The 21,932-nt window shown below is 61.4% G+C and overlaps 3 protein-coding genes and 1 long non-coding RNA gene across 4 annotated transcripts; 1 reads left to right on the top strand and 3 right to left on the bottom strand.

The window, feature by feature from the left end:
* Positions 1–2,523: 2,523 nt before the first annotated feature.
* LOC120392100 lies at positions 2,524–3,775 on the bottom strand. Its single transcript, XR_005591597.1, has 2 exons — positions 3,459–3,775; positions 2,524–3,164 (listed from the first exon to the last, which is right to left on the bottom strand). It is a non-coding gene; the product is annotated as an uncharacterized LOC120392100 (long non-coding RNA).
* Positions 3,776–3,950: 175 nt separating this feature from the next.
* PNMT (phenylethanolamine N-methyltransferase) lies at positions 3,951–9,189 on the bottom strand. Its single transcript, XM_039516517.1, has 3 exons — positions 8,902–9,189; positions 8,113–8,320; positions 3,951–5,853 (listed from the first exon to the last, which is right to left on the bottom strand). Exons 1-3 carry the CDS (start codon positions 9,053–9,055, stop codon positions 5,418–5,420), a joined length of 798 nt encoding a protein of 265 aa, XP_039372451.1. The 5' UTR covers positions 9,056–9,189; the 3' UTR covers positions 3,951–5,417.
* A 3,383-nt stretch (positions 9,190–12,572) lies between these two features.
* LOC120392010 (telethonin-like) lies at positions 12,573–14,946 on the top strand. Its single transcript, XM_039516282.1, has 2 exons — positions 12,573–12,835; positions 13,438–14,946. Exons 1-2 carry the CDS (start codon positions 12,687–12,689, stop codon positions 13,856–13,858), a joined length of 570 nt encoding a protein of 189 aa, XP_039372216.1. The 5' UTR covers positions 12,573–12,686; the 3' UTR covers positions 13,859–14,946.
* A 2,928-nt stretch (positions 14,947–17,874) lies between these two features.
* Positions 17,875–20,333, bottom strand: LOC120392014 (telethonin-like). The gene is made up of 2 exons (XM_039516287.1): positions 20,028–20,333; positions 17,875–19,433 (listed from the first exon to the last, which is right to left on the bottom strand). The coding sequence occupies exons 1-2, from the start codon at positions 20,174–20,176 to the stop codon at positions 19,013–19,015; spliced, it is 570 nt and encodes a 189-aa protein (XP_039372221.1). The 5' UTR covers positions 20,177–20,333; the 3' UTR covers positions 17,875–19,012.
* Positions 20,334–21,932: the final 1,599 nt, after the last annotated feature.

Genomic DNA, 21,932 nt, shown 5'->3' with positions numbered 1-21,932 from the left:
TCTGATCCAGAGCCCTTTGCGGTCAGTGGACAGAAGGTCAGACGTCCGTGCTTGGCGGACTGGGCCGTACAAAAGTCTGCGAGGATGATGGCTTGGAGAACATGAGCCAAGCTGGGAAGACCTGGCAAGTGGCTACCTAGAGGACTCATAGTTATGTTGACTGCAGTTAGCACAATAGCTTGTGTTCAGTGGAAATTAGACACTATGGCAGCATGGTGGTAACGAGAGAGAGAGAGAGTGCGTGCGTGCGCGCCTCTAGATGTAACTGACTACATACCATGATGTTTGCCCCTGCCTAGGGGCAGATGCCTGTCCATCTGTATCTCTGTCGCTGCTTCGGCTTATTGTTCAAAACCCAAACTCCTGAACTTAAGCTGCCTGTAACATCCTTGTCCCGGTGATGAGGAAATCTACAGCCCGTATGTTTGTCCCAGCTACGTAAGTGTCTCTCTCTTCTCTTCTGCCTTCCCCCTCGTTTAACCTGCCTGTCGCCTTCCCAGAGAAACCACCCAATGCCCTGGCTCTCTCCCAATTCCAGAGCTTGTAAGTTCCACCGCTGCCCAGCTGCACTGAGCCGCTTAATGCAGAGAGTGACGTCTGTGGAAAGATCAGTCCAGACAGGCCACCTTGAAAGCTTTAGGAAAAGTAGAGGCCAGCACAATCCTGGTCCTTATCGCTTATTAGCCCCTGCTCCGAATTCCAAACACTCTACCCTGGTATCCTCCATTCATCTTGCTTCACAGAGATCCCAGACTAGCCAGACCCCTGGGTGCAGGGGCCCGTAACTTTGCAGAGCCATAGGCAGAGTGAGCGAACGGAGGAGTTGGATGACTCAGCAGCACTTTGTTGTCTGGCTAGCGGAGAATGCCAAGTCCAGCCAGCTGCTGGGGCAGGGAAATCTCAGGGTAACAAGTAGAATCCCCTTCCTGCGGGTGAGAGCCGTTTGCGGAGGGGTGCAGAACCTGCTGCACGGGAAGGGTGCATCTGAGCAGTGCGGGCCAGGTGCCGGGTGGCTGGAACTGACTGAAGCTTTTCCCACATTCAGTGCATGGTAGAGGGATCCTTCTCTGGCAGAGCCCGGCTGGGCAGTGATGTGCCTGACTCGCTGGGACCTCTCTTGCAGCCAGCGGATTTAGCTGGTCTCTTCCCTGGAGGGATTCTGTGTCTTCCCGGCACTGGCCCATGTGGTTCCACAAGGCCATGCCCTCTCCTCTCCCTCGTCTTCACTCGCAGTCCCACCCTGTGGCCATGCAGCGGTCCAGAGCCGTGGCTCTAAGCAGGGCTCCGCTAAAATCACCCGGAGGGCAGGGCTGGCATTAGACTCGCTGGGGCCAGCGGCCCTTCTCCCCACTGCTCTGCAGGCCCAGGGTTCTGACCTCACCTTTCCGTCCAGCAGCCCTCCCAGGGCCTTGCCTTATTCCCGCAGTAGTCCATGTCCTGAGTCTCAGGGGAAGCAAAATGCCCTGCCCCTGGTTTTAACCCTTAGTTTTCCTTGTTCGCTGCGCTTGTACATGTGCTGGAGCAAAGAGTTTTCAGGCTAGTTTAAAAACTCCTGTTGCACTGGGAGCCCTCCCTCCCCCTGGCTTTCCACCGGAGTGCTGAACCCCAGCAGGGAGGAGGCATTTGGTGTGACACTGCAGTTAGCAGGGTTGTAATGGAGGCTTCTCGTGGAAATTCTTGCCAAGAACAGACTGATGGCTGTGCGTGCCAGGGTGTACAACAGGTGATGGTACAGTGAAAGCAGGTGTGTGTGTGTGTGTGTAACGATTGACCCCACTGCAAAAGCAGCTCCTGCCTCAGAGCTCTGTGCCAACGTCTTAATGAAACGTCCCAGTGTGTAATTTTAGAAGTAGAAAACAAACAGCACATCCTCCCCAGATAGCTCCCAGCCAACGCAGCACATTGTGTGCTCGCTCGCTGTCCGTTCACCCTCGGCGCTATCACCAGAGCCTGGCATCTGTTTTTCACATGGAAAATGACCGGACATTCTACTGGCATCGCCCCTGCCAGCCACTTCAGCTGGGCTTGGTAACAGAATGTCCTGAAGGTGACCTGAAAGTGCTGTTGGTGGGAGCAGCTGCTTTGCTGCAGGGGAAGGGGAGAGTGTAGATTTGTGGGTTTCTTTTTCCTCCTCCGTTTCCGAGGATATTTCCTTTTCTGGTTATACAGGTGATGGGTTGGGATAATCTGTATATATCATGGTAATAAGGGAATGGGGGCAGATTTTCTATCACCGTGCAGCCCCCACACGTGTCGTATGGGGATGTGAATGTGACTGACGTGTATTCTATTGCTGTTTCACTTCTTAAATCAGCCCTTTGGAGCGTGATCAATTAATTGTATTAGACTTGGGTCAAGTCGGTGATTTTTGCAAGCGGTGCAAACGAACCTTTGGCAGTATTATTGTCCTGGGTTCTGTGAGAATAAAATTGTAATGAATCTAATAATCTCCACTCTCTTCATCTGTTGATTTTTTGCCCCCAAATCTCCACCTAAAAGAAAAAGCATTTGGAGTTGCCAAAAATGTGAATAATGACCACTCTTTAATCCCCTCTCTGCCTCAAATCCTGAATTAAGTGGAGTGCTGTCACGTGGCCAGCTGGGGAGCGGGGCTGGGAGGGTCACGGCGTCAAACTCCAGGCCAGGAAGCAGCCACCTCCAGCTGGGGATCAGGTCCAGGAATTACTGGGTTGGGATGGAGGGAGAATTGACTGGAAGAAGTGAGGGTGAGATGGGAGCTGGAGTGGGGTTGGTGGTGCCAGCTGTTGGACATCTGTCATTAACAATGGACAGACCCACTGCAGTTGGGAGCAGGGCTGGGCTTCTTACCAGGAAACCTGATTAGAGCAGGATCCCAGCCACTCTCCTGGCCCCCATCCTCTAAAGCGCATGGCTAGGGGCCAGCCAGGAGACTCGGCTGCAATCACAGATTCGGCTTATGCTCTGTGGATAAAGCCTGGCCCATATTACCGGCCTTCCCAGCGTTTGGATTGATGGCGCGGTTCGGATACTCTTTAGACGAGGCAAAAAACTGTACGATCAAATCAGCAACTCCAAGGCAGGTGGGCTCTGCCCTGTGCTTTCCTGGGCTGAGGCTGACGAGATGTGAGGGAGCACCTGGCAGTCAGGCCATGGGGAAACTTCTGTGCCTAAGGATGCAAGAGCTGTAAATAAAAGTCGTGGCTGTACTGAACGCAGCTTGTGCGCTCTCTGCCAAATCCCGCTCTAGAGACAGGAATTGGGAATGGGGGGGGGGGGCTGTCACTGGGCACAGCAATGACGCAGCCAGACCTAGCTCCTGCCTCCCAGCAGCAGCTGAAGCTCGGGAAGGGGAACTTCAACCTAACCTCCCTGGTGATCAGTTAATCCCTTGAACAGGGCTCGCTGTCCTGTCCCCCGCGGCTACAGACCGTGCTGACGGGTGTGATGTCAGTTCTCTGGATAGTAACGTTACTCACTGGCCTCACGCACGAGCCTAAATCCCTCTGCGCTGCCGCTGGGGCGGGGATTGGATTTAAAGACTGGATGCTCACTTGAAGCCTTGAATTCCTTCCCCACTCCCAGCTGCATGAACTAACTAGCCCCCTAGGAGAATGAGGCCAGCCTGGCGCCATTGTGACCTGATGGCTAAAGAAGTGGTGACGTCATTACCGACCTGGCACGCTCCAAGGCAGGTACTTGTGAGTGGTGACGAAGGAGCACGAGCTGGCGGGAAGCAGTAGAGAGACAGCCTGTCAGACTGACTGCCCATGGTGCTGGGGAGCCGCCACGTCCATTTTCAGTGACATTGTGGGGCACGGAGTCGGGCCTCTGAAAGACGCTGTGGCTTTAAGCTACCTCACCAATGCGACCTGCAGGTCCCGCGCGGGCTGCTGCAGCCCCGAGAGGAAATTAGAGAGACCAGCCAAGGGCGATGCTCTTAACTCACTTCAGCACCATAAAATCCCACCCTTGGCTTCCAAACCATTTTTTACTAGAGAGAGTTAACTAGAGAGGGTCAATGTGGGGTTACTGTGCCCCCCACCTTGGGGAAAGACCTATTTTTTTCCCCAAAAAACATTTCTTTAAAGGGTTGGTTCCAAATTCAACATCCTCTGTTTATTAAAGTCGTCAGCTGAACTATTAACCACGTTGGGATTCCTTAAATAGAGACTCGCATCTGCTTTGTAGGCTGTTTGCTTAACGTTTACACTTCCCCAGCTCAGAGTGAATCTAGACAGCCTGTTTGCCTTGATTTTTATAGCTTTTATTTTCAATGGATTCTCATGCAGTAAAACAAAGGCAGTGTGTGTAGCTCTCAGAGGACAGCATGGAATACGTATCTATAGCCACCCAATAACTATCTAGATAAAGTGCCGTGGAAATCATGAAAACATCTCGGCATTATTAGGTTCTCTGGAAGGTTTTTTTTAAACATACAGTAAAATTCTATCTGTTGGGCCTAAATTATCTGGGGTTCCCACTAAAATTCTTCAGCAGATGGGATTGGTACCAAAACTAAATTGTGCTAATTCTGAAGTTGGAATCCTGCTGAAATTCTACCTCGGCTAGTTTTGTCTTCTCCCTCTACAGTGAAATTCCAGATTGGGTCATTTATATTCTGCCTGCCTCCTACTTCCCTTTCACTTTCAGAGGGAGTGGGAGGCGGTTTTTCATTACCTGTTCTAAACTCTTGTGGAATGGTACTGTCTGCCTTTTAGCAGCTGGTGAATTCTGCCCCAGAGGTGGCTGCATGTCACGTGGAGAGAGAGAGAGAACTAGTGCATTGAGTGCAGGATCAGGAATTGGCTGAGTTCTAATCCCAGCTCTCGCTCTCTAACTCACCCCTACTTAGTTTCTGTGACTCAGTTTCCCTGTTTATAAAACAAGGGTGGTAAGGCAGAGCTGCTTCACAGGCTGGTATGCAGATTGATTGAAGGATGTAAGCATTTTGAACCCCCCAAAGTGCTGTAAAAGCACCCAGAGCCGATAGGGAGGGGCTCTAGAAATGCATCCCCCAGGTAGGATTTCACTCTGTTTGTACGGCACAAGGAGAACCTGGGTGCTGCAGCAAGCCAGCCCTGCCTGATGCTCCAGTAGCTGCTCACACCCCGCTTGGCCCTACATGGACACAGGGGAACAGGACCTGCCATTAATAGAAGCCTAGAATTTATGAATGAAGAGACCCTCAGAGAACCAGCTAATCCACCTGCCTCCAGTTTTATTTAACCCCTTCACTGCTAAATCAGCTACCACATGCAAAGGAGAAGAGCTCTGGTGGAGGGGGTGTTAACTTGAGATGCATCCATCCTAGGCAGATAAGGAGAATCACGCAGCATCTATTGCATTTCTAGCTGCCAAGCTTCACTCTGCTGTGGGACGTGCATCTTAGCAAAGAACAAGAGGATTGCCCAGGCCTGCCTTCCTTGCCACGGGCCTCAGGCCACGGGCTTCTTCTGTGCGTGGACAAAGAAGACCCCACTCACGTCATCCACGCCGATTTTCAGGCCGGGCGGCATGAGGTAGGAGCGGAAGTCGTGGATGTGGTAGCCGCTCTTGCTCAAGGCCTCCCTGACGTCGGCCTCGCTCACCGGCACCACTGAGAGCTTGGCCTCGCCAGCCAGGTAGAAAGTCTCCTCCAGGGCGCCAATGAAGAGGAAGTGGCCGCCGGGCTGCAGCAAGGTGGTGACGTTACGCAGGGCTCTCTCGAAGCTCGGCCGGTCGGGGCTCACCGCTTCCAGGCAGAAGGTGGAGACCAGGGCGTCGGCCGGCTGGCACAACTGGGAGCCCAGCGGCTCGGGCTGGTGGACGTCGATGGGCAGGATCTGCCTCAGTTTCCTTCTCAGCTTCTGCTCTTTCTCCTTCCACTGCTCCCTGTGTAAGCCAGACAGGAATGAGGCCTGGCCGTGAGAAAGGGAGCGCGGGAGTCGAGCAATGGGCAGCGGCGGGGGGTGGGGGGGGAGTGTATCCAGCTGCACCAAGGAGGGAGAGTGGGTGTTTAGGGTGCTCCAAGGGGGATGATGGGCTCAGAGGAGCCAAAGGGAAATTCAGGCCGAACCGGCCCACGGAAAAGCGCCCGATGGGGTGGGGTGGGGTGAGAATTTTATGCCCACTCCAAGTGCTGTGGTGATAACACCAGAGTCTGACATGGAGCTTCCCCCCACTGCACCCCTCCAGCCCACCTCAGTGCTGGAGAGATCAGAGCCATGGTCGGTTCCTATGGAGAGGGACCCATCTCCATAGCTGAGACTCCTAGGAAGCGGGGGTTTAGCTCGCTCCGGCCAGGTGCCCAGCCGCTTCCCTGAGGAGCCGTATAACCTAGGCTAGACAGAGCTCTGGGCAAGCTAGAGCGGGGAGGGACTCCGGAGCTGCTGGGCAGAACTGACCTGACTTTCCCGGGGGTAGGAGCTCAGGGCTCTGTGCAAAACCAGCCCGATTCGGCTACGCGCTCACCAGCATCACGTCCATGCTCCTTGGAGCTCCCAGCCTCTGAGGCAGAGGAGCCGGGCTATGCTGGGGAGCCTGGCAGCAGGGGAACGTCAGGTTACACGGCGAGATCTGGCTGTTTCCAGCTCCAGATTGTCCCAAACGCAGCGTGGAAGCAGGTCGGGTTCACGCTGCCACGGCTGTTTTGGCACAAGGCTGTGGGCGACTCCCCTTTCTGAGTGCAGGGTGGTCCCAGCTCTGAGTTCTGGGGTCACAAGGGTGTGGGTGTAGGTTTTACCTTCTCTACACGCGGGAGATCATTTTCCACCCCCCATCTCTCGCTGCTCCCAAGCAGGGTGGTCAGAGCCCCTGGTCCTGGGGAGGGTACCCCGTACCCTGGGGAGCACCCTGGTTGCTTTGCAGGCTGGGAGATCAATGTGGGGGCTTTGCAGTGATGCTGCTGGGGCCCTGTGCCCTACCCAGAGCTGGAGGAGTGACGTTACCAGACCCACGAGCCCCCCCCCCCATCACTGATACTCTCCGGTTGTTGTTTGGAGCCAGCAATTTGCTTTCCCCGAGCAGCTCCTACCCCCAGCCCTGCTCCAGGAGCCGGGTCCTCCAGCCAGGGAGCCTGGGCTGACAAGCTGTGACGGAGCAGGGGCTGGGGCGGATTGACCTGGGACTGTCTGCATTGGTGATGGGGATATCAGGGGGTGACTTCACTTGGGGGACGATACCTGAGCCCGGGAGGGGGGTTGGGGCCAGGTGACACCTTGGCCTGGGCAACGGCAGGGGGAGGAACCGGGGGGAGGCTTGGGGAGACGGCTGGAGGGCATTTCAGTTTGGAGCTGGCTGGGGAAACAGAGGCAGCCCCAGGGCTGGGGTCTCAGTTCCCTGCCCCCCAAGCTGGACCTGACTGCGGGGGTCCTGTTGTCTGTGCCTACAAGCTCTGGTTTGGGCTGGGTTCCTGTTGTCCAATAAACCACCTGTTTTACTGCCTGGCTGAGAGTCCCGGTGAATCGCAGGAAGTTGGGGGGTGCAGGGCCCTGACTCCCCCACATTTCCTGACACAAGCGAGTCTGGTGCGAGCGCCTTGTGCTTCCAATCCCCCAGTGCCACGCTGCCTGGCTGGCAGGGCAAAGCCCTGGGGGTGAGGCCAGGTGGCCGGTGAGCGGGCCCAGGACACTGGGGCTTGCTGGGTGTTAACTTTGTAACGCTGGCTCCGGGTGAGCAGAGGAGAGGGAGCGACACCCGGGGCAGTCACTGGGTGAGCTAAGTGATCGGGGGGGTGTCAGTGTGTGTGTGAACGTGTGGGACACGACTGGGCAGTGGTGCGCTCCCTGTGACACACACTGCATGCACACGCGTCTGCTGGCTAACAACGCCGAGGCCACCCCGGCTCCTTTAACTCTGTGTCTCAGCAACCCCCACTCTGCCCTAGGTGCTTGTCACCCAGTTGCTAAATCTCCCCCACACCCCCTGGGTCCATTTCCAGCCGGTGAACAGCGAGTTTGGGAATTCAAGCGACACCCTCAGGTCACACAACCAGCCCGGACCACGGAGCATCAGCCAGACCGGCTGCTCCATCCAGTCCTGCTCGAACGCCCCTCGCTCCCGCACGCAGCACCGGCAGCTCTTCCCCTGGCTCTGGTGCCACCGGCCAGCCTGGTTCGCAGGCTGCCCCCTCCCGCCCCCCCAGCCGCCTACCCTTTGCCCTCAATCCGGCAGACGTGTTTGATGTACGGGCTCCAGTCGAAGCTGTCAGGCTCGTCCTGCACCCACCGGCGCAGCACCTCCCGGTTCACCTCCAGGTAGTCGGTGGCAATGATCTCCTCGAAGTGGTCGCAGGCGCTCAGGAGCTGGTAGATGGTGGGGCCGGAGCCGATGTCGAGCAGGGTGCGGCCGTGGATGTCACCTGGGAGGAGAGGGAGACTGGTACAGGGACGTGTGCTGAGGGGTGTGTGTGAGTTTTTGGGTTACCCGCTTTGCGGTGGAGGACGCTGTGAGAGCGGAAATGGAAGGAGAATTTCAGCCAAGACCCAGGCCCGGTCTCTGCTGGGAAGCGTTTCCCCGACAGCCATATGGGTACAGCAAACCTGCAGGGAGACACCCTCAGCCCGGCCAAGAGATCCTTATACCCGTTCTCCACTCGAGCTGAGCCTTGGCCACAAAGGCTTTTTCTGTGCTAGAAGTCACAAGACGTTGAGCCTAGCAGAGGTGAGGGGTGGGAATCGTGGCTCCTGGGTTCGCTCCCCCGAGCTGCCAGGGGAACGGAGTGTAGTGGTCAGAGTGTCAGGCTGGGCACCAGGACTCCTGGGTTCTGTTCCCAGATCTGCCTCTAGTGCTGGCGTCAGTCTGTGCCTCAGTTTCCCCATCAGTAACAGAGAGGCCGTGACACTCTCCTCCCTCCCAAGGCAGCTCGGAGGCTTCATCCACTGATGCCTGCAAAGCCCTTTAAAGGCTCATTTCCAGCGTCTGTCTCACCCCACCGCTCACCTGTGGCGAAGGCCTCGGCCAGGCAGCGCAGCTTCCAGGGCACCACGCAGTCCTCGGAGCTGAAGTCGGCCCGGGGCGGCATGTAGTTGTTTTGCAGGTAGGCTCTGGGGTTGAACTTCTGGTAGCTCTCCCCGACGGCTGCGATGCCGCTCATGGCTGGGGGATCGGCCGGCCGGCTCACGCCCAGCTGGGGCCGAGGGAGCCACCTTTATAGCCCCTGCCCTGGGTGGCTCAGGGTGTCGCAATGCGCTAATCGGCCCAATCTGATTAGGGCACAACGTGCGGCAGGCAGATGGGACCTGGTGCTCCCCGCAGGGCGGATGGAAATTGAGGCCATTTCTCTAGCTGCCCCCCTCTGCCCCCCCCAAGCGCGCCGGCCCCCCGGCCCAGCCAGGCGGGGAGGAAGCTGTCTGCAGTGATTGGCTGGACATTTAGGGGAGTTAATGGAGGCGCCAGAGACACGTCGGGGGTGGGGTGGGAGATTAGTTTATCTTGCACCGGATGATCATTTGCCAAGTGTATTGAAAGGCGACTTTATTGTGGCCGTTCATCCCAGCTAACCAGGTTAGTGTCAGCGCCGGGGTGGGCGGACCCACGTCCTGCCGCTCTGGCAGAGCGGCCGTTCCACCCCCACCAGCTCAGCCTGCTGACGGGCTCTGGGTTTTCACAGTGAACGTAAAGCTTGTGAAGAGGAGAGTAAGGGAAGTGCCAGCTCCCCCCACGGCTCTGCCGGTGCCCCTCACTCCCGACCCGCAGCCCCATTGCTATTCCAGCCCTGTGCTCCTCCCACGGCTCTGCCGGTGCCCCTCAATCCCGACCCGCAGCCCCATTGCTATTCCAGCCCTGTGCTCCCCCAACGGCTCTGCCGGTGCCCCTCACTCCCGACCCGCAGCCCCATTGCTATTCCAGCCCTGTGCTCCCCCAACGGCTCTGCCGGTGCCCCTCACTCCCCACCCGCAGCCCCTGCCAGCCCAGCCATGGGTCTCCCCCAACACACAGCTCTATTGATTCCTTTCCACGTAGGCCCCTCCGGACACAGGTTGTGAATTGCTCTTTAACTGCAGGCTGGTTCTGTGACGTGCTCCACAAGGAGGCAGCACGTTGCACCAGCCGGACCCCAGCTCTCAGCCAGCACCTGCCCATCCCCGTCGCTCCACCCTGGCTCCCTGGTGCTTCCCATGGCAGGGGCGAGATGGGGCTGTCCTGAGACACCAGGCGTTAGGACCATTCCCAGCACTGGTCTGGCCGGGGGAGATCCATCGCAGCCAGGGGGGAAGGGGCAGGGGGCGTCCCTTTGCCACCTCGCCTCCAATTTCAGCCTCCCAGGTGGGAACAAACCAACTCTCCTCCCAGCCCATTCATGGCAGCTGGATCCGCTCAGCCCCCCGGCCCCCACCCGCATGATGGGAAGGGGCTCATTGGCACAATGCAAACCAGGGCGGTAATGGAATTAGCGGGCAAGGGGGGGCGGCCTCAGGGCCCTGTCAATTGTGCTTGTGAAATATCTCTGGTGCAGCTGATAACGCCAGGCCTGGAACAGGTTAGCGGCCCCAGATGCTTTCAGGCTGTTTTGGAAAAGCTGCCTCAGCTCATAAATTATGTCAGCGGAAGGCCATTAAATGGGACCGATCCCAGCTCTCTGGTGGGGCAAACGTGTTTTGATCCGTGAGCGGCTGGTGGGCTTTTCGAGGGGGGTGGGAATTGTCACTGGCTGCATGGAGGTGGGGGGGTCTGCCGGGGCCAGGCTGACAGCCGATTCTCCAGCCCCCGCCATGCGATACCAGAGCTGGTGGAAGAGCATCAACTCCACAGCCCAGGGTCCTCTGCTGACCCACACAGCAGGGGCTGCTCCCCCCCAGCGTGCCCAGAATGGGGGGCATCAGCCTGGTCAGTCATTGGGCTTCCCGCTGAGACCAACACCCAGAAGCCACTTACTGGCCATGAAGGATCCTGGGGCCCTTTCTGCCAGCCGAGGAGGGGCACTGACCAGGCGTCCTGATACCATTTATGTTGCTAGCCCTAGGAAAGGCCATTTCACTAGGGTTGGGGGGGCGGGGGAGGGAGGGAGGGAATGGAGGTGCTGTGGGGGAAGGGCACTAGAAGGGTCCCACAGCAAGTGGGGAATAATAATATGAGTATTATAGCACCTGCCACCCAATGATCAGCTTAGAACCCAGGAGTCCTGGCTCCATGTGACCTGCTCTAAGCTACTCCTCTCCCAGAGCTAGGATAGAACCCAGGCGTCCTGGCTCCCAGACCTCCCCCTCTCCTGCTCCCTCTCCCTCTAACCACTAGACCCCACTCCCCTCCCAGAGCTGGGAGTAGGACCCAGGAGTCCTGGCTCCCTGCCCCCCAGCTCTAAGCCCCAAGTCTCCACCCGGAAAGTGTGAGTCCTTCACATGCTGCCGCACCCTCCACCCCGCCCCCAGGAATCCTTGGCCCCAGGGCAGCTATAATTAGCCTCATCCCTTGGCCCTGGCGGGACAGCCAGCCTGGGCTGCGCAGCACATTTTCTCCCAGCCGGGCGAGGTTTTCACATTGCGTCTCGGGCCGGGGGAGGGTGCTGAGCGCACGGGCTCACGCCATTGTCACTGCCCCGGGTGGGCCTGCCGGACACGGGGCTGGGAGCTCGCCCGCCGGGGGAGCCACTAACACGGGGGTCTCCAGGGTCAGGTTTCAGGATAAGCTCATCCCCCAAACAGGCCCCTGTGCTCCGTGGGCTGGGACAGCGCCGAGCCCGGCCCGTCAATGAGACACCCAGTCTGAGAACCGCCCCAGCTCTCGGTCCAGCTGCCACATGCTCTCTGGGGACCTCTGGGCTCTGCCATCCAGGGGCCACTGGCTCAATTGGGGCCCCCCAGGCAGCCGGCCGGCCAGCTCCGGTGGGATCACCCCGCCCAGCTCCGGGGCTGGGGAGAGCCCTTTAAAAGCGCCACCACCCCTTTTCCCCAGAGCCCCGGCCTTTGAAGTTGTGGGAGGGAGAGGAGTGGGCTCCAGTCAGTTACAGCGGGGGTGGGATGGGCTGCGGGCCAGGACTCCTGGGTTCCATTCCCAGCTCTGGGAGGGGAGTGGGGTCTAGTGGTTAGAGCGGGGTAGGCGAGGGTATCAGAATTCCCAGCTCTTCCATTGATTCCCGCTGAGCCCCAGAGTAGATCACGTCCCCTCCCTGTGACCAGAACGCTCCTCCCGCATTGGGCTGGGGAGTTGCAAAGGGTTAATTCACACCCGTAAAGGGTTGGGCCACCTGGTGTAGACAGTGGCCCAGGACTAACCCCCCCCATCCCCCGCCCCCATAGCTGAGACCCCTGCAGTTTCCCAAAGGCGCCGCGAGGGGCGGGGGTGCAAATGTTGGCCTGGCAGGGTGAGCTCTGGGCCAGGGCTGGTTTCCAGTAAACAACCAACTCGGGTGGTGTCCGGTGTCTGGAGCGCTGGCGAGTGACCGCGTGGGGCGGATATAGCCCCTGACGACGCGGCTCGGAAATAGCAGCAGGGAAGCTACATAAACCCCGGCCCGGGCAGCCACGTACCAGGGCTCAGACACGCAGCCGGACTCTCGCACACACAGCCGGGCTCACACACAGAGCCAGGCTCACACTCACACACAACTGGGCTCACACACAGAGCCAGGCTCACACTCACACACAACTGGGCTCACACACAGAGCCAGGCTCACACACACACACAGCCGGGCTCACACACAGAGCCAGGCTCACACACGCACAGCCGGGTTCACACGCACAGCCAGGCTCATCGCCCCCCCAAGCCAGGCGTCCCGCAGGGCGAGGATGTTCGGCAAGAGCGTGGTGCTGCGCAGTGCGGGGGTGCTGGCGGCGGCCGAGCTGGGCTGCCTGGTGCAGGAGGAGGACGTGCTGCGGCACGAATCCTTCACGGCCGAATGGAGGGACCTGTCGCTCTCCACCAGGCCCGAGGAGCGGTGAGTGGGGGGCGCGGGCACCCTGGGCAGCGGGGCAGGGCACTGGGATCCCCGTGGCCCCGTCCCTGGGCTGAGTGGAGCCCTGGGAGTTTCAGCCGGGGGTGGGGGGCCCTGGAGCAGAGCAGGATCCCTGTCCTGGCCCCCACTCCGTGCCCAGCCAGCCTGGGACAGAGGGGTCGCAGCCCCCGGGCACAGCGGTGCCCCTTCCCCTCTCCAGTCCCAGCCCAGGCCCCTCCCCCTGCGGCTGCCCCGTCCCCCTGTCCAGGAGAGAGGCAGCCCCAGCTCTGGGCCGTGCCCCCAGCCCCCCAGCCCTGGGTACAGCGTCTGACTGGGAGCAGCGGGTGGGGGATGGGGTGGAGCAAGGCCCCCGCTGCCCCCAGGCCTGCAGGGCACCTCCCCCATCGCAGGCATCTGTGGCGATCAGGGCAGAAGTGGCCCCAGAGTCTCTCGCTGCCCCATGGCTCCAGCGGTCGCAGCCCCACAGCCTCAGGGGGCGGGTTGGGTCCTTGGGCTTGTCTGGGCTCCCTGCTCCCAGGAGGAGATGGGGGGGGCTGCCGGTTGCTGCTCCCTGGGTCCCTAATGCTCCCCCCCCCCGTCCCCAGCTGCTCCCTGCGGGAGGTGGACGATCGGCGCAAGGAGACGTACTGGCAGCAGCAGGAGACGCGCTTCGTGGTGCAGCGATCGCCCTGGCTCATCATGCGGCTGGGCCGGCTGGGCGAGCCCCTGGGCCGCTACCACCTACCCTACCAGCGGGCGCTGCCCCTGCCCCTCTTCGTGCCGGCCGACCTGAGCGCCAAGGCCGAGCGGGGAGCCACCCCGCCCCAGCTGCGCCGCATGATGGACTTCGAGACGGCGCTGGCCGGGGGTTCCCCGCCCAACGGGCAGTGCCGGGACAAGAAGGCCGTGGCGGAGATCACCAAGGAGCTGCCCCCCGTCGTCCAGCCCAGCCGGCCCGACTTCGGCAAGGGTGACTTCCCCCGCTCCCTGTCCCGCTCCCTGTCCCAGGAGGCGCAGAGGGGCTGAGGGGCCGGGGCACGGACCTGCCCGTAGGGCTCTGCGTTCCCAGCTCACGGCTCCCCCTGCATGAGAAATACCCACGGTGAGCCGGGCAACGCGGGGTTACTGTAGAGGCCCATCTCTGGGCCAAAGCCATCCCGGGCGTAAGCTCAGCGAGGTTACGCCGTGGCTGCATGTGGCTTTTCGAGTTAGACTGTGAGCTCTGTGGGGCCGGGACCATGGATTCGTACAGCACCATGCATGCTGATGGAGCTGCAATTGGAACTCTGTCGCTTTAAGAACGGCCTTCCCGGCTGAGCTGTCAATCAGCTGTCAGCAAGGCTGTCACAGCAGCTGATGATCTTTGGGTCTAACAGCACAGTGGGGGGAGGGAGTGTGGGCTAATGGTTAGAGCAGTCAGGGGCAGGGAACCAGGACTCCTGGGTTCTAGCCCCAGCTCCGGCAGAGGAGTGTTGGCTAATAGGTAGAGAAATGCGGGGAGCTGGGAGCCAGGACTCCTGGGTTCTAGCCCCAGCTCTGGCAGAGGAGCATTGGGTAGAGGAGTAGCGGGAGCTGGGAGCCAGGACTCCTGGGTTCTAGCCCCAGCTCTGGCAGAGGAGCATTGGATAGAGGAGTAGCGGGAGCTGGGAGCCAGGACTCCTGGGTTCTAGCCCCAGCTCTGGCAGAGGAGCATTGGGTAGAGGAGTAGCGGGAGCTGGGAGCCAGGACTCCTGGGTTCTATTCCCAGCTCCAGGAGGGGAGTGTGGGCTAGTGGTTAATGCAAGTGACTGGGAGTGGAGAGAGTGGGGTCCTGTCCCTAGCCTGGGGAAGACCAGTGATTAAGTGGAGATGAGGGCAGACCCGGGAGGTTGCAGTTGCCGGCAGGGGGGGAGCACAAGGCGATGCTCAGCCAGCCGGCGCTGCAGGAGCAGGATTAGTGCATGCGGGGGATGAGTGGCTCCCCCGAGACGTCAGGACAGGGGTGACCCCGGGAGCTCATTTGCATCCTCAATCCCCTGGGGTGATATTCTGGGGCAAGGAATTGACTGTCAGCGTCCCCGTGTTGGGGCACTCGGTGTATGAGGCTGTCTGGGTAATAAAAGGAGTAAAGGCGGCACGACTCTCTCCTTCCATTCGCCGTGTTAGCCGTCCTGGCCCGGGGGAGCCCGAGGGATGGGACGGGGCCCCAGGCCAGCACACAAAGGGGGGGGTGTTTGCAATGGGGGCACCAGAGCTTCCCCTGGCATCCTGCTGCTGGGGGCTGGCAGAGGCGAGTCTCCCAGCTGAGAACGAAGCCGTGATGCTGACCCTGGCTATTTTCCTCGCGGGGCCTGTTCATTCACACCACACGGCCCCCTCCTAGCGCAGAGGAGGTCACGTACGCCACGCAGGCAAATGCCTGAGTCGGGAGGCCCTGCCTGGCTCCCTGGCACCCCAGACTTGACTGCACTTGGCGAACAAGGCGGAGAGCAAACGCTTCCCGCTGGCCACAGCCCCCCGGCCGGAGCCTTTGCTGCCAGCTGCGTGGCTACAGCACATGCCAGGCACCCCCCAGTGACGCCTCAGGGCCTTTGGTTCCCCCGGATACGGGCCTTTGCCAGCTGAGCTCAGGGAGACGCTGCAGGGCAGCGGGTCGAGGCCATGCGCCCGCCCCAGAGAGTTTTGGGGATCAGGGCAGCCTGGTAGGCGGCGTCCCCTTGAAGACTGGCCCCCCTGGCACCCAAGGGCTCCTGGGAGAGAGATGGATGCCACAGCTAGAAGTAGTTTGCTGCCTTTTGCCGGGGGGGAAACCCGCATCACTGTCCCCCACCCCAGGCCAGGACTTGGTGGTGTCAGAAAAAAAGAAAAAGGGGTGAAAAGGGGAGGGGGGGGGAGGGGGGGCAGATGTGATGCATGTGTGTGTGTGTGTGGGTGGGTGTGGTGGGTGTGTGTGTGTGTGGGGGTGGGTGTGTGTGTGGGGGGCTAAGAGCAGGGGGGAGGGGCAGGGCTGAGGGCAGCTCTGCATGACTGCAGCTCTGCTGACTGACGCAGGGTGCTGCCTGGCCGCCCCGCGCAGTCCCATCACGCCCCAGTCCCGGCCGGCACTCAGCACAGCCCGGCTGGAAGCTCCATAGGAGGGGCTGGGCAGAGGCTGGCAGCCAGGGAGGCAGCCAGGGAAGGGCAGCAGAGGGCATGGCCGGGCCAGCCCAAGGTCAGCAGGCAGGGGTGGGGGTGGGGCAGGTGGGTGGGGGTGCAGGTGCCAGTGGTGGCATTGTTTTGGTCCATTGTTGTGTGTGTGTGTGTGCAGCGTGTGTGTGTGTGTGCGTCTCATCCTGCCCATGTCCCCATCCACCCCAGCCCCCCCAGGCAGGGCTCCAGGGCCTCTCAGCCTTGCCCAGCTCTGGCCGGTGACGCGCCAGCAGGGAGTGCCATGCCAAGTGCCCCCCTTGCAGAGGTTAAAGAGCCTCTGGCCAAACCTCCGGTCCTTCCCCTGCCCCCCCACCCCCCAGATCCTGGCGGTGCCAAGGACAGAAGCTGTTTATGGCCTTGTTAACGTTCTGCACTCAGGACAGGAGCAGGTGGCGCTGGGGCGGGGGGGTGAGGGGGGGGGGGAGGAACACAGACACGTCCCTGCTGCACTAGTGTCCCGGCCCTGGCAGCAGGCACGTGGCTGGGCTGCTCTGCCCATTGGACACGTGGAGCGGCCCGTGCGGGTATCGCATCCAGCACCAGAGACGCTGCCTTTAAAAATAACAGTGCAATGTCCCCTGCAGGCTCTGGTCCCTGGCCAAGCGCCTCTGTTTAGAGCCATCGCCTTGACAGCACCCTCCCCCGCCCCGGCCGGCTGGGCACGGGACCCAGCCTAGCCCGGCTCTGAAAGCAGCTCCCTGCCCGGGCGAGATTTAAGCCCAGGAGGCCGCTCTGGAAGGGCCAGTCCCAATTCCCTCCTGGGCTCTCAGGCAGGAGACTCTGGGGGCAGTGCCCGCCTCTGCCCGCCAGACCCCAGCGGCAGCAAGTCCTGTCTCAGCTGGGCCCGGCAGGATTTGCTCCCAGCCACAGCTGTAGCCAGCCCATTAACCCCTTCCGCTGGCCAGCAGGGAGCCAGGGCACCGACGCCTGCTGTTACGTGTGTGGGCGAGGGGAACAGAACATGGACCCCCCCCCCGCCAGATCCTTGTCTCCTCTCAGCCCGTCCCCCCTTGGCCCCGCCCAAACCGCTGCTGCCTTCAGGCTCGTGCAGCACATCCCTGGAGGCCTCACACCACCATGGCTTCTGGGCAGGGAGGCACCGAACAGGGCCTGTGAAAAGACAGTGGGGAAACTGAGGCACCAGGCCGGGGTCACATATCAGAGCTGGGAGTGGAACCCAGGAGTCCTGGGTCCCAGTCCTACATTGCTACACGTCATGGTGCTGAAACCATCCGTGCCCCTTTAATAAATGAAGCTTGTACCCTCTGGCCCCCCACCTCGACCTCCTGGAACCCCAGTTATGGGCTTTCTCCTGGCTCCCGTTAACTCTTGTCCTGCTGCTGTCTGCCCTGCAGTCCCCTCCAGCCGGGCCTGAGTGCAGCGTTCCCCACTGAGATCCCAGCTGCTGGGATGGCTCCTGCATCGCGGGCAGATTGACGGCTGGGAAGCCCCCTGCTCCTTTCCCCACCCTGCCCCTTTCCAAGGAGAGGGGCCAGCGGGGGGCTCAGCCCCTCTGCTATCAGCCCAATGGCCACCTCTCTCGCCGTGCAAATCTTCATCAGCCTTTCAGCCGGAGTCACTGGGCTGCGACGGGGGGACAGGGTATGGCGCCGGGCCCCTCCAGGCACCAGGCAATTCCAGCTGTGGCCAGCACCACCGCTGGGCTAGCTCAGAGCCCAGCCAGCTGTTGGGGGCAGGGTCAGTGCAGCCCCCCCAGCGATCGCTTGCGCATTTCAAAGGAACAGGACCAAGGCGGGACCGTGGGGTCAAGACTGGAGTTTTATTGCAGTACAAGGAAAAGTCATGTGGATAGAACCGCCCCCCGCCACACACACACCCCAGCAGCTAGTACAACCCTCCCTCCCCACCCCCCCCGGAGCCGCAGCGCAGCAGCTCCCACCCCTGGCTGATTTCCCCGTGGGTCCCCCATCACGGCCCTGCAGCCCCCAGCGTGCTCCTCCCCATCACGCTGGTGTTTCAGGGCTCCCATGCCGGCAGCGGGACGTGGGTTACTTCGCCCAGTGAAGGGGCTGGGATTCCCCTTGATCTCACCCGTGGTGGCCCCTTTGCTCCATCCCTTCCTGCATTGTCCTTCAGCGGCCACGGTGCCATCCCCCGTCCCCCCGGGCAGGACCTCGCCTGGCCCTTCCTGCCCCCTCTGCTCACTTGCCGTCGCCACGTGTGCCTGCTCCTGATCCCCCGCACAGGGAGGGGCGTGAAATCAGGCTGGTCCCAGCTCCCTCCTCCTCCAGAACCTCACCCTCCCCTCGCCTCTGAGCGCTCAAAGCACTTTCCATAGGGGATCCCCCCAGCCCCAGGGAGGCAGCTCAGTCACCCCGTCACAGTGAATCTGCCCCAGGCCACCCAGTGAGTCAGTGGAAGAGCTGGGCAGAGAACCCAGGAGTCCTGATCCCCCTGCTCTAAAAACCACTAGACCCCACTCCACTCCCAGCGCTGGGGACGGAACCCAGGAGTCCTGATCCCATCCTCCCCCCTGTAACGTACTGGAACACAACCCAGCGGTCCTGCCCCATGTCTACACTGCTCTCCACGGGACCCCGGCTCGTGGCCTCATTTCCAAGCCTGCACTTGAGGGGCCGCACAGCAATGGCAGGACGGGCTCCCTAACCGAGTCAGAGTAATGTCTGTGTGGGCAAAATGGAGCCTTGGGCTTGACCCCACGTCAGATCTGGGGCTTGGTGTGCTGTGTAGACATACACATTGTGTCCCAGAGCCAGGAACGGGACCCATCAGCCCCCATTCCCAGCCTTAGCCAGGAGGGTGTAACAGACGGGAGTGGAGCCAGCTTCCCGCTTGTCGGCTCCTGCCTTGTACAAACCCTTGGGAACTAAGGAAAGCTCGGTGAGGGGCACTCGGGGTGGTGCCCTGTGCCCATGGCAAGACACCGCTCCAGCCTGGCACCCGCCGAGGGTGCCACACAGACACAGCGCTAACACAGACAGCACAAGGGGGTCGCACATGGGCAACCCTGGGGCTAGGCATCGTCTCCCCTCAGCCCCTCTGCGCCTCCTGGGACAGGGAGCGGGACAGGGAGCGGGGGAAGTCACCCTTGCCGAAGTCGGGCCGGCTGGGCTGGACGACGGGGGGCAGCTCCTTGGTGATCTCCGCCACGGCCTTCTTGTCCCGGCACTGCCCGTTGGGCGGGGAGCCCCCGGCCAGCGCCGTCTCGAAGTCCATCATGCGGCGCAGCTGGGGCGGGGTGGCTCCCCGCTCGGCCTTGGCGCTCAGGTCGGCCGGCACGAAGAGGGGCAGGGGCAGCGCCCGCTGGTAGGGCAGGTGGTAGCAGGCCAGGGGCTCGCCCAGCCGGCCCAGCCGCATGATGAGCCAGGGCGATCGCTGCACCACGAAGCGCGTCTCCTGCTGCTGCCAGTACGTCTCCTTGCGCCGATCGTCCACCTCCCGCAGGGAGCAGCTGGGGACGGGGGGGGGGAGCATTAGGGACCCAGGGAGCAGCACCCGGCAGCCCCCCCATCTCCTCCTGGGAGCCCAGACAAGCCCAAGGACCCAACCCGCCCCCTGAGGCTGTGGGGCTGCGACCCCTGGAGCCACGGGGCAGCGAGAGACTCTGGGGCCACTTCTGCCCTGAGCGCCACAGATGCCCACGATGGGGGAGGTGCCCTGCAGGCCTGGGGGCAGCGGGGGCCTTGCTCCACCCCATCCCCCACCCGCTGCTCCCAGTCAGACGCGGTACCCAGGGCTGGGGGGCTGGGGGCACGGCCCAGAGCTGGGGCTGCCTCTCTCCTGGACAGGGGGACGGGGCAGCCGCAGGGGGAGGGGCCTGGGCTGGGGCTGGAGAGGGGAAGGGGCACCGCTGTGCCCGGGGGCTGCGACCCCTCTGCCCCAGGCTGGCTGGGCACGGAGTGGGGGCCAGGACAGGGATCCTGCTCTGCTCCAGGGCCCCCCACCCCCGGCTGAAACTCCCAGGGCTCCGCTCAGCCCAGGGACGGGGCCACGGGGAGCCCAGTGCCCTGCCCCGCTGCCCAGGGTGCCCGCGCCCCCCACTCACCGCTCCTCGGGCCTGGTGGAGAGCGACAGGTCCCTCCATTCGGCCGTGAAGGATTCGTGCCGCAGCACGTCCTCCTCCTGCACCAGGCAGCCCAGCTCGGCCGCCGCCAGCACCCCCGCACTGCGCAGCACCACGCTCTTGCCGAACATCCTCGCCCTGCGGGACGCCTGGCTTGGGGGGGCGATGAGCCTGGCTGTGAGAGAGAGCCCGGTTGTGCGTGTGTGAGCCCGGTTGTGCGTGTGTGTGAGCCTGGCTCTGTGTGTGAGCCCGGTTGTGCGTGTGTGTGAGCCTGGCTGTGCGTGTGTGTGAGCCCGGCTGTGTGTGAGTGTGAGCCTGGCTGTGTGTGTGTGTGAGCCTGGCTGTGTGTGCGAGAGTCCGGCTGTGCGTGTGTGAGAGTCCCGGTTGTGTGTGTGAGCCCGGCTGTGTGTGAGAGCCCCGATTGTGTGTGTGTGTGAGCCCTGGGTACTTGGCCGCCTGGCCAGGTCCAGGGTTTAAATACCCTCCCCAGTGCTATTTTGGGAGGTGTTGCTGGCACTGTGTGGGTGTGCACATGCTGCACAGTCATGCCCAGCGGGTGTGTGTGTGTGTGTAGCCAGCCATCGGATGTATAGGAGTAATACGCCCAGGGCCAATGCTCCAAGCCGAGGTTAACAAAGCCCATAGCTGGGGGGGGGCACTGCCCCCCTGGAAATCATCCCCCCCCGGTTTCTTACTCCCAGTTTGCTCAGGTGAGTGATCGCAGGCCTAAGCCCCCGGAGCCGTCACAGTTCCAGCAGCCGAGGGCCGGGCCTGACTGCGTTTCAGCGAGTGACGCTGGCGGCCGCAGGACTCAGAGAGGGGCGACCCTGGGAAGCGGGTGGCTGACGAAGCAGCCAGGTGGGAGCTCCGGGCTCTGTGCTGTGAGCAGCCCCTGCCCGCTGGCGCGGAGGGGAGCAGGGACCGTTCCCTCTGGCCGCAGAGCGAGGAGGACGCTGCTCCTGGGGCACGCAGGGGCCGACCGGGCTGGGAACACTCCCCTGGAGCCCAGACCAAACGTAGCTGCCTGTCCTGTGACTGGGGGGCGCCAGGGCTGCCGTACCACCTCGCCCAGAGACTGCGGGATGGGGAGCCTGTTTCTACACGGCTTTGCTTTCCTTTACCCCAGTCGATCCCCTCTGGAGTGGAGCTCAGACCTCTTGTGCTCTGAATTCCCCCCGGGGCCGAGAAGACCCATCCCTCCCCTGGCCCCAGCAGGGCAGTAGGACCAGCCACGCAGCAGAGCCAGAAATTCAAATCTGCCACCCACTGCCAGAGCTCTGGTGATGGCCGGGCCCATGGGAAGCCAGGTTGCCTTCCTCCCAAATTTCCCACAAGACCTGAAGCTTGACCACCGGCACGTTGCATAGACTCTGCAGCTTATCTGCCCTCCTAACGCTACGACACCCTACACCAGGGCAACGCCACGCGGCCCGATGGACACAGGCCCCTCGTAGGAGCAGACCAGGGGTTACGAATAATTCTCAAAATGGACACGTGTCATGTGTCCTTCTCATAAAAAGACTTGACCAAGCTCCCCAGCCCCTTACGATAATGCTGAACACAGGGAGGTGAGAGACATGAAAGGCTCGTTGATGCCGATGGATCTTGGAAGTCACAAAACAGCTCAACCGAAAATGGATTTTCCTCAGTCCAAGCTCGGCGGGGCGCTGTGTTGCTTTAGGGAGAAGTGGCCCCTGAACCCAGCCAAGGTTGGAAGATGCTGGTAAGGCCTTTTGTTTGCCTGCTCCATTGGGTGCATGCCCCGACAATGCTGGTGGAATGGGAGCTGGCACGGTTTTGATCACATCTGGCTATTGCAATTGGAAAAATGCACTTTCGCGAGGCAAAGGTTTCATCAAACCTGGAAGCTGCTTAGCCCCCTTGGAT

The sequence above is a fragment of the Mauremys reevesii genome, linkage group 27 (genome assembly GCF_016161935.1).
Source record: "Mauremys reevesii isolate NIE-2019 linkage group 27, ASM1616193v1, whole genome shotgun sequence".
Lineage (NCBI taxonomy): Eukaryota > Metazoa > Chordata > Testudines > Geoemydidae > Mauremys > Mauremys reevesii.
The sequence above is the reverse complement of the archived record's forward strand: the minus strand, read 5'-3'. Positions and strand labels throughout refer to the sequence as shown.